The 15,182-nt window shown below is 35.1% G+C and overlaps 1 protein-coding gene across 5 annotated transcripts in view; it reads right to left on the bottom strand.

Annotated features, from left to right (window-relative positions):
* The window catches only part of LNPK (lunapark, ER junction formation factor), a 49,419-nt gene that overhangs the window by 26,502 nt on the left and 7,735 nt on the right, over positions 1-15,182 (bottom strand). For all 5 annotated transcript variants that reach the window (XR_005626285.1, XR_005626286.1, XM_039696685.1 and 2 more), the window contains exons 5-8: positions 13,369-13,427; positions 10,112-10,152; positions 3,969-4,049; positions 3,831-3,882 (exon numbers count right to left, since the gene is read on the bottom strand). Coding sequence is in view for 3 of the 5 variants with exons in the window: in XM_039696685.1 (XP_039552619.1) it covers positions 3,831-3,882; positions 3,969-4,049; positions 10,112-10,152; positions 13,369-13,427 (233 nt within the window). In the remaining 2 variants the exon portion in view is untranslated. The remainder of the gene's footprint in view (positions 1-3,830; positions 3,883-3,968; positions 4,050-10,111; positions 10,153-13,368; positions 13,428-15,182) is intronic.

Here is a 15,182-nt window from a genome sequence, read left to right as displayed (position 1 = left end):
TTGTGTATCCAAAGTCAACAGCATGAAGACACATAAATAGCTTAGAAATAGAACTTTTATTCTCGAAACACACCACAGTTCAAATTCTGCAGTTACCAGTATTGGACACTTCAGACATAAGCAGACACATTACTTAAGAGGTATCTACTCAACTGATGATTCAGTATGAGCTCTTAAAGACTATTACACTACTGCAGTGGTGAGGCAGTGACATGTTTCATGTTTACAAGCATATCTATTTTATTTTTTCCTCACTTCAAAACACCCTGATTTTTGTAGAGAAGAATACATTATTTTCATAGAGCTACAGTACACTGTAGGTCAATATATTTTATATAACTTGTTGGCTTTAGCATCAAAGACTAATCAAGCATTTTCTTCCCTCCTCCTCATGCCTATATCCATCCCACAGCCTGCAACCCATCTTTTATTGCATTATTTTTAATTCAGGTCACAGAGTGATCTCATTTACAATACACCCCTGCTAACAGTCATATTTGCAAAATGAAAAGAGCAGGTACCAACAACAGGATATTGCTGATAAATATTTCACTGCAAATATATACTTACCCTATTTTTCTATATGGCCAAAGTACTAAATAAGTATATATTCATTAACTCTACCCCTCAAAAAGCATTTCTAAACAGATAAAATTGCAATTAAATTTCCAAATTCCTTTCCTTCTGGATTTTGTCATGACTTTTATGCCAAACACAAGACTGACCTAAATCATCTGTTAAAACTACCATTACTTATTTCAGCAATACATGTCAAAATCACAAAAACTGCAAGAAGAGCTAAACACACAGGAAAATTGGGCTCCTACCAGTTGTTTTTCTGAGAACCAACTATTATGCAATACTGATTAAACCTTTGTACCAATTAGTATGATGTGCAAGCTTTCATTTCAACCAGTAAGTAACCCCATACAAACTAACTAACCTTTCATCAGCTGCCTCATACACAACATTGTCCAACTTGATTATGTATCAGTTATTGTTTATCATCTTTTCAAAAAGACTCCATTACAGAGCTCAAGAAAATTTGTTCTGTTGCTTGGCTAGCTTGTGTCCAAAGAGAAGATCAGGGAAGCTTTAATGTTAACTTGCTAACAGGTATTTTATTATTCCAAACCACTCTAATTCTACCACATGCTATAAGGACCAAATTATACCACAACCACACAAAGGTGCTATCTAGTTACAGTAAGTTATATACTGCACAGAACAGAAGCTAATATTCATTTTGGGCAGATATTTAGTGTGAACAGCAATAAGCTAGCAGATTTTTTGATAGCTAAAATTTGAAATAATTACAGCATATAACAAGAATTATTTGGTAAGTAAACTTTATTTGGAAATTAAGTCTCCATAATTTCACAAGCCAAAGGCAAGCACAGCTTGTCCCTCTTGAACTATAACATACCTCCAAAACAGAATAGTCTGACTAACCACTTAAATGGGGACAAAAAGCTGCACCAATTCCAAATTCAATGTGTTAGAGAACAGATCAGACAAATGAAAATAAAATTGTGCTGCATATGAACAAGTGTACATTGACTCATAGAATCATTTAGGTTCAAAAAGACCCTTAAGATCATAAAACCCAACCAAAAGCCATGACAATTTACAAAATTTATTTTCCAAAATTCTTTCCAAAACTAAACTACACTTTTATTCAGGATCGAGCAAGAATGCCCATGCACCCCAAAAAGTTGAATCTGTTTGAAAGAGAATTGTACATTTTCTCAGTTGTGTCCCCACTTAGAGATTATTGGTTCACACCATGACAGTCTCAGAGAACACGCTTTGCAAATGGAACTGTACTAAAACATTCCTTCCACCAAGCCCATGAGACCAATTTACAGCTAGCACTAAATAAAAAGTTCTAAGAACAGATAAGGTGGGCAAACTCCTCAGCAACTCTTTCACATATGTGTTCATACCACACTTATTAACACAGACAACAGCCCACAGTGACTGGCTCTCAGAACCTCGCCCTCCCAGCCCTTCTATTAACAGTCAAGACACAATCAACAAAACACAGCATATGCAGCAGATGCAACCAATCTGCTTTTGTCTGACTGGATCAAAAGCAGGGGCACTACACTTTGGAAACCCAAACATGCACAAGACTAATTAACAGACACTGACCAACTCACTTCTCACCACTGCTCCTTACACAGCCTGGTAGAGGGGAAGAGATCAGTCATGTACCTCTTAAGGAGTTTCAAAACTGGTGCTGCTCTCTCTTCATAAAGCCAGAGTGACTAAAGGTTTACCACTGTTTAATTTATAGCTAATTTTCTGTAGATTTCTATATAGAAACATACATTTCCAGGCAGTTTCATCCCTTGATCAATGTTATTTGCATTCTGCAAACATATCTGTCACCCTACAACTGGACTACTGGAGTGACTTCTAACTCAGTTTAAGAAGGATGAATTTTATGAAGAGTTTTAAAAGAGCCTAAACCAGACTACCTACACATTACAGGTATAGCACAAAATTCTTGGCAACCACCCATGAGCTATATTAAGGCAGAGAAAAGAACAGGGTGTCAGAATGGCCCTTCAGCCTGAACAAGCTATGAATGCTGCAGAAATAGAGCATGGGAAAGACAGGGCCATTAGGAGCAAACTTGAAAAAAAGGCTGTTGTGTCTAAGACAACAAAAGAGATTAAAGCTTCACTACTGAGGTACTGCACTGCAACTATTCACTGTCAATGTCAACAAGTAAGGACTGTTTTAAAATATTTTCATGGCAATTTGAAGCTAAGCAAGAAGAACAAAACAAGGATTTGATGATGCAGGTTATAAACACCTTTGTTAGGAAATCCAGGTGCTCTGCACTGAACAAAACAAGTACTCCGAGAGTGAAAATGGGAAAAATAAAAGTTTGGCTACCCATAAGAGTTAAACACAAAGTTGACAATTCTAACACTAAATTCTAAACCAATCTGTATTTTATGAAAAACTATGCATATCAGATTTTGCAGTTTATTTTGAGCATCAGACCTTTCAGGTTATAACAGCAAGTTAATGACAAAGATTGTACTCACACTTTGAGACCAATCTTCAGTATTTGGGTACCAGGCAGCTTTCACACTGTGCTCATACAAGCATTTTCAGTTCAACTACAGCACACTACACTTAACCTTAACAAAAATTAACAGTTGTCTGTCTGCATAAATATTTGCAAAAATACCACATTTTTAATGTAAGCCTTCTACTGTGTGTGAGATCTGTTGAGTTTTGAAACTTGTGTGGGCAATCTGGAAACAAGGCTTCCTTGAAACACATTCAAGTTTTTCTATTTTATTTTATTCAATGGCACCTTTAAATGGAACAATGTAAACCAGTAAAAAACTGTCCGTTCTTTGTAACTAGAAAGTAGTTGAATTATGCACCAGCTTCTTATTCCTCTCTGGGCACCAAACAGATGTAGCTTAAGCACTGCATTAGGAAAGGTCTAACTATCCATAAATAGAAACACAATTGAAAAGCTAAGTCAATGAATATTACACAAGATTTGAAAACACCTTAGTATTCTAGAAAAGTTGCAAGTATGCCACAAGAAGTTAATTTTCTCTCAGCTTTAACATCAAGCAGCATTAAATATCCTGCTGTCTAGAACATCAGGCTTTAGTAATAGATCCCTTGCCTGGAAAATACAGAACAGTAATGGGCATAGTCTAATGAACAGTCTATTAACCCTAAATAAAGGTCAATTGATCTACAAATTTTATCATAGACAGACTTCTAGACTAGAAATTGCTGTGAAAGATGAGTATCTATGCTAAAGAGCACCCGTTTTACAGGGCTATTACCTTGTCCAGGTCTTGGGGTTGCAGATGTTCCAGCAGATGGTAGTTCAGCCTCCTGCCAATTAATGATAAATAACATTATCTGAATGCTCAGCTCCATAGTACCTTTCATATTACATCAGTATCAATAACAAGACTCACCTTTGCACTTGATTCTGGATCAAACCTTTCAAGGATTAGTTTAGCATTCTTGTATGTTTCCTTTTCCATTACTTCCTCAAGCTGGAAACAGAAAGGTTCCACACATCAACAGATCATTTTTCAAAGTATTTCCCCCCACCACAGCCTCCCATTTACAAGCATCTTATCAATGTTACCAAAAGGCAAAGCTCATCCATGAACCAGTAGCATTTTCAGATACCTGAGGATTTTTTTCAATGGAAAATAAATTTTGCTTTCAAAAATAGTTTCCAAACTCTAATGGACTACTTGTACTTAACGGCTTTATTGCAAGGAAACACCAAATATTGCTAATTGTTTACATATAATGAGGAGAATAATTACAAGCACCAACTTCAATAATGGAATGTGCAAAAATCTATCAGCCATCATTATTGGAAGTTATTAGACATGACAAGCAAATGACAGGCAATTCCTTAGATTTATTTCCTCATAGCACTTAATGCTATTAATTTAAGGAAGGTCGTTAGCCAAGTGCTTTACAGAATAAAGTCCCTGTGCCAATTAACTGCTGTCAGCATCGATTTTAGATTATTTATTAGCAGAAGCAATTAGCTTGCTGCAAATGCTGTGAAAACTCACTAACTAGAGAACAGCCATGGAATTTGCTCAAATGACTTTAAAGGCTGGATCTACATCTTTACAGCAATTCAAACTGCTTTTCAGAAAAAAGGAACACGTTAAGAATTTAAATAAAAAAATTTACTGAGAACTATGCATACTTTAGGGAGTGTAATTAAAGCACTTCATTATTACAGCATTTTATTTACAATGCACTCAAGTGGCTTTATAGCTAATACATGGGCTTAATTAAAAAAAGTAATCACTAGTAAAGTATCATTTTAGTGGTTAAGAGCCAACATCAGAAGCAGCTTAACTTTGAAACAGATAGCTGAAGTTATGACAAATACCTAACATGGATAGAAATTACAATACATTTTACAGTATCTTAAGCAGACCTTTCTTCCTAGATATGCTGACTAATGGCCATGTACAGCTAAAAGTGGGGACTTTGTTTGTTCTGAAGTTTGCTGTTGGCATAAACTGCAAAACTGAAAAGGTCAGTGGTCAAAAAATTAAATTCTCTCAAACTCATTTATCACTGCTAAAATAACAAATGGTGCAGGTTAACATGAATTTTATGCCATTATTTAGCTAGTGAGAAACTAAAGTTTCAGCCACTCTGCATACACAGACTGTGCAGGAGTTTTTCATTCAGAGAGACCTCAGGATTACAAATAGACCTCAGAAGCTAAATAAAAATTCACTCTGTTTAATGGCTACTGTGTATTCATTTAACACTCACTCCTCCACACATTTCTTGAAGTTTGAGGCAAGGAATACTATCCAGGCTGTTAATTAAGGACTGTTGAAACAAAAGGGAGTGAAGGAGGAAGTAAAAATCAATTTCCTAGACTTGTATTTCAGCATCACTTTGGAGTTAACCCACTAACTTCGTAAAACAAATGCCACACAGTGCAGTAAGAGCAGAATTAATGACCTAATAGGAAAAATAAAGTATTTATTGCTTATAAAAGTAAAAACTGTAAGACAGACTTTAATACAAAGGGGTAAAGCCAGTGAGGTGAAGCTGCAAAGTGGGGAAGCTTTAACAGTCAGTGCTAATATTTGTCTGCCAAATCAGAATTTAAAAACCCAATTCACATCAATGAACATAATGTGCATACTATTGTCTGTATAGCCAAAAATAAAAATTATTAAACTTTCTGCAGAACAAAGTGACCTTTAGGCGAGAGAAAAACCAGAATGCTCCACCATCACTTGACACTTTCTTTATCTAAAGCACTTCTTGCCACAGAAGTATTAGATAGTATAGTAGCTATTTGTGGATACATAAGTTTTGCAAAAACAGTTACAGTACTTTGAAACATAATTCAATGCCCAGCACAAGATTCAGATGTTGAAGTTATCATTCACATTACATAGTTTTTGGATAATTCAACGAGTTACTCTTCATATTTTGAAATTCATATATAGCTTTAAAATTCTAGTCAAGCTGAATCTGAACAAGAATTCAGCATCACAACTGACTCTCCACAAATTTCTTGAAAATATATAGAAATTGTCAGGACTTCTACAGGCATATTCACATTTCTCATGCTTTCACTTACAAAGTATACTTTTCTAAAGTAAGTTGAAATTTGGCTGACAATACCAAACAGAAATTCAGAAAGCTCCAAGTTTACTTACTGTGAGCAAATCAGTGTAATTACAGAAGAAAGTAAGAGCTTGTGTGAAATGTAAAAACTACTTCTGTGTTTGCATAGCAGAAGAAACTGGCTTTTGTGCCAACACAGGAAGCTCATTTATGAACTCAAACCAAGACATTGACTTCTGGAAGGAACATTCACCATCCTGAAGCATAATCTTGGAAAGGTTAACTTGATGCTGAGCACTAACACAGCTAATTGCTCAACACCTTACTTTCTTTCCATAATAAAGTCTTCTCTGAGATTTTAAACTTCTACAAAATCATTTTCTACTTTCTGTCAAGGGCTATTTCATAGTCTACCCTCATCAATGAAATTATCATGCTGAGCAACCCAAATCATGAGTGAACTCTCTAAGAAAGGTAATACCAGCCCTAAGCATGATTTTTTTCACGGAATTAATCAGATCTTAATAAAGAAGCATGGTACCACACTCTCTTCCTATGAACAATTTATGGATTAACTCCTTCCCAACAGGTAACCAAACAGAATTCCTGTGGGAATGACATCAGCTGCCTAAATTGAATAGTATGAGTAATGTATTTTAAGCTTCTTGTAAAGGCAATTTAGCAGCCGAGGACTTAAGTACTGGCATGGTGCAAACCACTCATTTTTCACCATACTACTATGTGAGTTCATAAATTGAGAATTACTTACCTCCAGCTATGAGGAGGTCTTTCTTTACATTCACACAAAGCCATGAAACTCATTCCAGTCTACCATTTAAAACATACCAGTACACGTAGCAAAAGTTTCATTAAAATTGGAAATACATCATTTAGTAATTTAAGTAATTAAGTATACTTTGAACAGATCCGTGCCAACATTAAAACCACCAAGGTAACTGATTCCTTGTCAGTAAATATGATTTTAAACTGTATTTTGTTTTTCCAGTTGCATATTTTCAGTACTCTAGCATTTACCAGTTAGACAAAACTGGGCTTATACAAGACCAACTCCTAACAGAGCTTTTATCACATACAAAAGTTATCAAAATATCATGGTTGTCTGCACCTAGAAGGCTGAAGACAAAGTCCAATAAAGGGTGATTAATTTAAGTGACAGAACTCATATGCTGCATTTTTCCCCCCTTACTAATGTAACTCCAAGACAGCCTTGAAATCAGAATAGTTGGGTATTTTTTCCTAGATTAACAGATACAATTTCCAAGCTCTTATCTGAAATGGCTTGGAAGTCTGTCAAAGTCTAATATTACACTTAGCCTAGTATTCAGAGTAGCTGAGCAAGCTTCAGCAAAGTTTAATTCTAAAATTAGCATGGTAATTACTATACTAGCTTCACAACTTTGTCCTCAGGCTAAGAATTATCCCATCTTTAAGACTGCTGTACCAGGTAAACTCTCCACTAATTCCCAGTTGTATCAGCTTAATACATGTCCTGTGCCCTTGTTTTAATATGCTTAACCCTCTGAACTTGCTCATCTACCCATCAGGCTTAAGGGATGGCATCCTCATTAACTGAGAAACTCTGAGGCCAAAATTGCAGCTAAACAGTCACAAACACAACCAGTTTCCCTCCTTGTGATCAAGGAGAGAAACAAAGTTGTATCTTGAAGTAGTGCCTTAATTACTGCTGATTAACTTAATCCCTACCACCAGTTAAAAACTGAACAAGCTTTAAAGTATTCACTAGGAAAAAAACAGCATAGTCAGCTCTGTGAGAAATAAGTATTACACAAACTTTGAGTCAAAGGACAGGATAGCCAACACTAATGGCAGTTTGCAGATGAAGTATCTGTATTTAAGTATTTTACCCACATGAGTATATACATGACTATGTCCCCAAAGCCAGAAGAAAAGTTAATTCCTGCTGAGCAGTCACTGCAAGTGCACCAAGGTATTATAGCAGATGAGGAGCTTACACCACTTACAGGTAAGCCCTGTAAACCACCTTAGGTCCCTTCAGCACACCAGTAATGTCTGCAGGGAAAAGATGAGCCACATGACTGTAAAACACAAGTATACTGTAACATTTTTCAAAAGGACAATTGTCCTCAATGTAAGATTTATCCAGCAATTAGGTAGCTGAGCTGCAACAAAGTGAAAAAGTGCAGATGTTGCAGCAGGCTCAGTGCCTAGACAACAATTTGCCTTAGAAATAAACAGGAAACACAAATTTACTTATCCTAAATACTTTGAGAACCACAGTGTAAATTTCTTAGTAACTAATCCTATTTGCAAGCTCACCAGCAAATCAGAATTCAACAAGGAAAAAAAAATCCTCTCTTCCTATTATTTCAATTTTGTTTTACTAAAAATTAACCAAAGGCACTCCTAAGGAAGTTAATCAAACAAAACAAAATCAAATCAGAGTATTACCAAAATGAAATTTTACAGAATGCAATTGATTCAGTGTTTTTATCTAAAACACTAATTATATTCAGTCTCGTTACCTGCATCCCTTCTAGCTCATTTCAACATATTCTGTTTCATGTATAATTATCTAATTTTAATGCTTAATTGAATATCTTAAATTATGATGAACCTCCTGAGTCCATCATCTGAGTAAAAAATACCAACACTGCACTGATTCAAGAGGTTGCAGTAAATCCTCTGCTTCTGGTTCCTTGCTAGGAACAAGGACCCACAAGATCATGTGATAATCACAGACTCTAAAAAATAGCTGACTTACACATTATTGGACTTCCCAGAACCCAGTTTCACTAATCCTATTTAGAAGTTTGTCTTTAATGATTAAAGCTTGACTTGCATATATACTCATGCCAATATATACTTCCAGACTTAAATTCTCCATACTTACAATATAATTTCACTCTTGTCTATGATGTATTTATGCAGTTGTTTCATTTTTGTATTGTGCACTGTTTCATCCTGGTTCTTCTACAGTATGTTGTTTTGATGTTTTGCATATGCAAAATACACATTTAGGTTTTTCCTGACTAATCTTTTATTCAATGGCTTTTGTCCTAATTGCTTCTCACACACAAAAATTCAGTATTACTAGTTGTTCTTAAAAAAGATCTTCATAATTGCAGAAAACTAAACTTAAACTGAAATGAAGAATTTACATTTAAGATTCCAAAAACTCTTTTGTTCTCCACTGTGCTTTTTCTGCTTCAAGAACTCTTCCTTTAAGGCTACTATGTTAGTTGGATATATTAACTGATTTCAGTTAAGCAGTTTTCATGAAATAAACTTAACATTGTTGTCATTGTCATGCTCATGTCTTTCCTCCCGAGAAAATGTGAGCCTTTTGAACCCCTTTGTATCACCACTACAAGCAAAGGACACATCCATTTAAATATCAGCAAATCCTCTTTACCAAAGGACAATGACATCATTAGGTTACAGCTTATCTTTTTCACATCTACATTTTAAAAGTGATACAACTAGACCATGACATAATACCACACTCTTACCCAACCATTTTTGGTACCTTTGTTCTGGGGTTTTTATTAATTTAGCTACCATGGCAAAATCCAGAAGGTATGAGGTGAACACTCTGGGAAACTCATGAATAACAAAGCCTCACAATAGAATTCTTGGCATTTCTGGAGGGAGGAGGAGTTGTTTTGGCAAGGTGGGGTTGCGGGGCAGAGAGCGTTTGGGTTGTGGCTGTTTTACAGTTTTGCCTTACAAGGCAGGTGAAGCCAACCATATAAGAAAACAGCTTCCTCTCTCAACAAGCTTCCCTATGGAGTAATGAACAGAGAGGAAACAGCTTTCAGTGCCACCAACTTCACAAAGAGGGCAAGCTATCCAAGACTTGGAATCCTGCCCATCCTAAATTTTTCTTACTGAGATTAACTGTTGATCAAGCTTGGTGCAAATAACTGGCATACACCAGTTGTAGTGAACCAAAACAACCATTTTTTCTTCAAGTTTTACTTACTATTTTTTTCTTTTGGGATTTCAAATCTTCCAGTGCATCATCTAAAAGAAGGACATTGTATATTAGTTTTCAAATATAAATTAATTTCAGTACATTCTGAACATTGACTTAATCTTGAGATATCAGGAAAAATTATGCATTGACCACTACCAACTCTAAACATCAGTAAACTTTGTATAAAATAACTAGAGTTTTTATGTAAAAATAAATCACTTAAAATGCTGAAACTGCTTATAAATTATAGCCCACTGTTATCACTTTACAGTTATAACTATTAAAAAATTTTATGTACCATTTCCTCATTAAGCAAACCAATTCTAGCCAGTGCCCTGCTTTGACCTACATTAAAACTGGTACAACAATGGACCAAATAAATTTAATCTCATGACTCAGAATACAGAAAAAAGCTTGAGGTCTAAGCATTAACATATCCGAGTACCAGATTTACTGGCTTCAGTATTTCACATAAACCTCTTAACACACACTAGTTTCAAATGCCAGGTCAATTCCAAGCTTCAAAGTTCAATATATTTCCCTCTTTCTATATTCTCAAACTGCAGCAAAGCTTCCAGTTTTTTAAGCACAGCTACCAGAAGGTCATTTTACTACTAAATGTTAAGAGACTGTTGCAACAGGCAGGCACAACACCTGACCCCTCAAGGAGGAAGAGAAAGAAGAAAGGCCAAATGCATGTGGGATTCTCCTAAAAGTCAATGTTTGGAGCTTGACACTGACGGAAAACTCACTGTAATAAACCACCACCTAATGCAGAAGATATTCTCTCAACAAATGAGTTTTCTACTAACTCTGTTCACAGCAAGAAGATTTTCACAATAAACTACAACTTTTTACCCTTTCTCAGCTCTACTGAATGCTGGCAGCTTACTTCCTGTAAAAATATACCTATTCTTACTCATTTTTAAAGACAGAAAAAGCTTCATAGAACTACAAGACACAAACCCAACCAAATTAAATACACTCTTTTTTTTTTTGTGTTTTACTATTTATAAATATGTATTCCATATAATTCAAAGTTACTTCTGGAAAACTGTTACATAAAATTAAGGGAACAAATAATTACTTGAACTTTTCTAGAATGAAGAAATCCCTTTTGATCAAATACACCTCTTTATTAAATGTAAAATGCAAAATACTAAAACTAGCATGCACATACTTGAAATGTTATACAACAAAAGGGTTAACTACAACCATTCCCATTTGTCAATAGGACATGGAAAAAGACAATATTTAATCCTGGGATAGACCACAGAAGATGGACAATTCCAGAAAGTGTGCATCTTCAAATTACTAAGGTACCTCCTTTCACCAAATGCTACATTTATATTAGAACACATTGCCCCACACAGATTAACAGTTTAAAATGTATTGCAATGCAGTGTGGTATCATGAAAACAAATAAACAGCAGAATACAGCCAGCTAATAATGGTTACTCAAGAAACTGCCAGTGCTTTTGGTACAGAAATGCCTAGAACATCCTCAAGCATAGCCTCCCACAAAGCAATGCCAGCAGTTTCAAGTGTGGGTGTTTCTTTCTGATCACTTTACCTGCTGTACTCAACAAGAACCTCAAGAAACACCTGCCCTTTAAACATTACCAAATGGCAAGTACTGCAAAGCACTCTCAAGAAACCAACATATCTCATCTTAATTAAACCTACAGAAAAAAAATTAATTCATACTAGAGAAGTTAAAACCTGCAATATACCTCATTTATTTTCTCCAGCTTTGGGACAGATCAGCCTAAATCTTTAACAGTTGTTTGCCTGACCAGTCCTAAAAACTGAAATTCCATCATCTCTCTGCATCACCTTCCCTGAAGTCTAGCTAAAAATTTTCTTCATTCACAGCATCATTCCCAAATCTGGTGCATACTGATTATCCAGCACAAAGCTTTATTGTACTAAATAACCAACTCCAGTGTCTCAGTATGTTATACTAACTTAGCCCAGAATAAAAATTTGGTTTTGAGCAGCTTGGCTGATAGTTTGCTCTCTCAGCTATACTTTCTCCTGCTTTACTGCTTCAACCCCACATTCGATTTTTCTTTTTCAAATATAGGACATTTATCTCTGAGGTAAAACACTTCATTTTTATCCAGTCTCTGGAACCACACAGAAATAATCCCTTTTGGCATGTTCTATCATCTACTAAACCTTTTAAACACAGGTTCAACAAAAGCACCAGACCTGCCTGTATGCTCAAAACAGAAATAAAGACATTTAAGCAAAGTAGAAAAACATACTTTTTTTTCTTACTCAGCCATGAAATGCAAATCATTCATTTCACCTTAGAAATGAATCACACAGCACCACAGAATATATAGACAATTTTATTTCTACATAAAAATGTATGTTCTGTGCTTGCACATCAAATGCAAACATTCGGTTTAAGAAAAATTCTGAAAGTGATGTTTAACTTGTAAGCTGTCACAAATTAAATACATCATGCTGTTCTGCAAGTCATAAAACACAGTGCAACACTGAGGTTTTCCTGTATTATTGCTCACATCACTATGAGATATTGTTACAGGCTGGACTGCTTTCAAGGAAAGTCTCAAATGAATTCTAACTACTGCAGACAAATGCCACAGATGCTGTTTTTAAATAGCATGCAGATTCATTCTAATGCAAAATGTAACAACTTTTTATATATATTTGAAAACCTCCATTACTTCTCGGTTTTGTTACACGACTTCCAATTTTCCTTAACTCTCAAAAAAGCAGAAAAACACCCACTTATACCTTTCCCACTCAACAACACATAAGTATGCTTTGGAGAACTTGGGAGAGAAAAGCTATTCTGACAAATAAATTAGACACATCTGCTATAAATCTCTTCCCTTTTGTATAAGGATAACAAATGACTGCTGGAATACTTGTGAGATGCAAGCATCAAGGGAATTACTACTACTGTTTATATTTCCTTTCCCCTTGCTCCTACTTCCACATCATATTTTATTCCATTACACTTTTGACACATGCAAAGACAGGAGAAAGTTAGCACAATTTTATAAGTTAAGTGAAAGATTAAGCAGTTTCCTTCCTGCTCTTTCATGAACTATGTGGTAGAAAAACGTTTAGCTAATAAACTACCCATTTCAGTATCAACTAAAAGGCTACTCTTGTCTTCCTGGCAGTCAAATGATCAAAAGCATTTACATTATCATAGCAAGCATCATTCTCAACTAGCTACATATTCTTTAAAAAAAAAATAAAACACAAGGAAAAGTACTTACTATTTCTTTCTGTCCGTTTGGAAAAGAAAAAAATGAGCAGTGTTCTTATACACCATATTCTTTAGAACAAAAAGAAGAATTATATTAATTAAAATATATTACAGTAAGTATTTCTGAAGTCATTTAGCAAACAACACTTAGCACGAGATCTTATTTCACAAATACAAAAGACAGAAACCTTCAAACACTATTCATATAAAAAATTAAAAAATAAATTAGCACCTTGTCAACAAGACATCAATATTGCTCTAAAGAAAAGCATCTTTTCAATTGAAATTAACTCTTACTTAAGGCAGAAATAATAAGGCATCAGCAGCAATATCATCACTTGCTAAAAAATGTTCAGCTGAAAATTCCTTAGTCATCATTTCTTATTTGATAGATTAATAATGCATTTTATCCAAAAAAAGAAACTTACCAGTTCAGACCCACAATTAAGGCTCAAGAGATGTGTGAGAAGAATTCTAATACCAATGAAAACCATGAGATAGAGCTATTGTACAAATGCTCTCAGAATTAACTGACCTGAGTCCTAGTGATTTTAGAGAGGCCTCAGACTACTCAGTTTCTGTAGGGTTTCAGCTGACTTAGCTGGAGCAGTTTATGTCAAGATGAAGTTAAACTGATCTATGACCATTTTACATTTGAAAGGTCCCTCTGCAATCATCAGGACTTCATTTGTTTAAAAGCTTAGAACTGCTTCTAATATTAAGCTGCCATTTTTCCTGGTAAGTTATTCAGTCTAAGCCAAGTGGCAAACCTCATACACCAAGCCATTCCAAGCATCCAAAGCCCTCCTAATGTTAATCAAATAATAGAGCCTAAATCAGCAATGTTTCATTTAAGAAAAAAAAACCTATCTTAAAGGCTAGAAAAGTTATCTAGCTAAAGCAATGCATAAGAAAGTAGGCAAAAGGCTCTAAGAGTTTTCATAATGACTTAATTCATAAGAACATCTTCTGTATTTATGTAATGGTTGCCCAGTTAAAAATGCCTCCAAGTATTAACAACACAGCCCAAGATAGGCAAGTTGGATGAGGCACTTGGAATTTGAGAGCAGCCTATCCAAGGTAAGAGAAACAAAGGATTTTAAGTATTCCACGTTCAAAGGTGTGCTATAATAACTGATCTAATAATACAGGTGGATTTATCCACTTACACAACACAAAATGTGTCTTCATAAAGTACCAAAAGAAATAAATGTTTACACGGTTTAAATTGCCTTAAATACCTTGTTATACAAGCAAAAGCATTATTTCTTTTTAAATGTATCCTTAATAGTCTTCTACCTAAAGCTGTATGCTAAATATGAAGTAAGTCAAACATCATGAAATAAAAAACCATTTTCTCTGTAAGAAATCCAAGACAAAAGTTTAATAGCAGATCATTTCAACCAATTTTACCAAAAAGAAAATATATTTCTGTGAAAATCAGAACATGCAAATTAAAAGTAACTCAAATAAAAATCAGTTCAAGAAGAGCACCCTTCTAAAATGCTAACATATTTCTTCAACTTTTCTGGTATTTCAGTATACATTTCAAATTAATGAAGTTATAGTCCTAAAACTTAACTTGCTCTACCAACATCAGTAACTTGCTGAGACCCTGAGGGACTGACCTAAGGCAGAGATAAGTTGGTGACTGACTGCAAGCTGGAAAAGGCAGACATACTCCAGTTTGATTAGGTCTGAAAAATCTCTAGAGCTATTACTGGGTGGCACCAGGCATTCAGCATGGAGTCACCTCTTGACCGAGAACAAAGACAAGCTGGCAGCTGCTTGCCATTCATATCTGCCAAAAAAAGCTGAAGGGGA

This window comes from Passer montanus, unplaced genomic scaffold, assembly GCF_014805655.1.
Source record: "Passer montanus isolate IOZ18808 unplaced genomic scaffold, ASM1480565v1 scaffold1, whole genome shotgun sequence".
Taxonomy (NCBI): domain Eukaryota; kingdom Metazoa; phylum Chordata; class Aves; order Passeriformes; family Passeridae; genus Passer; species Passer montanus.
The sequence above is the reverse complement of the archived record's forward strand: the minus strand, read 5'-3'. Positions and strand labels throughout refer to the sequence as shown.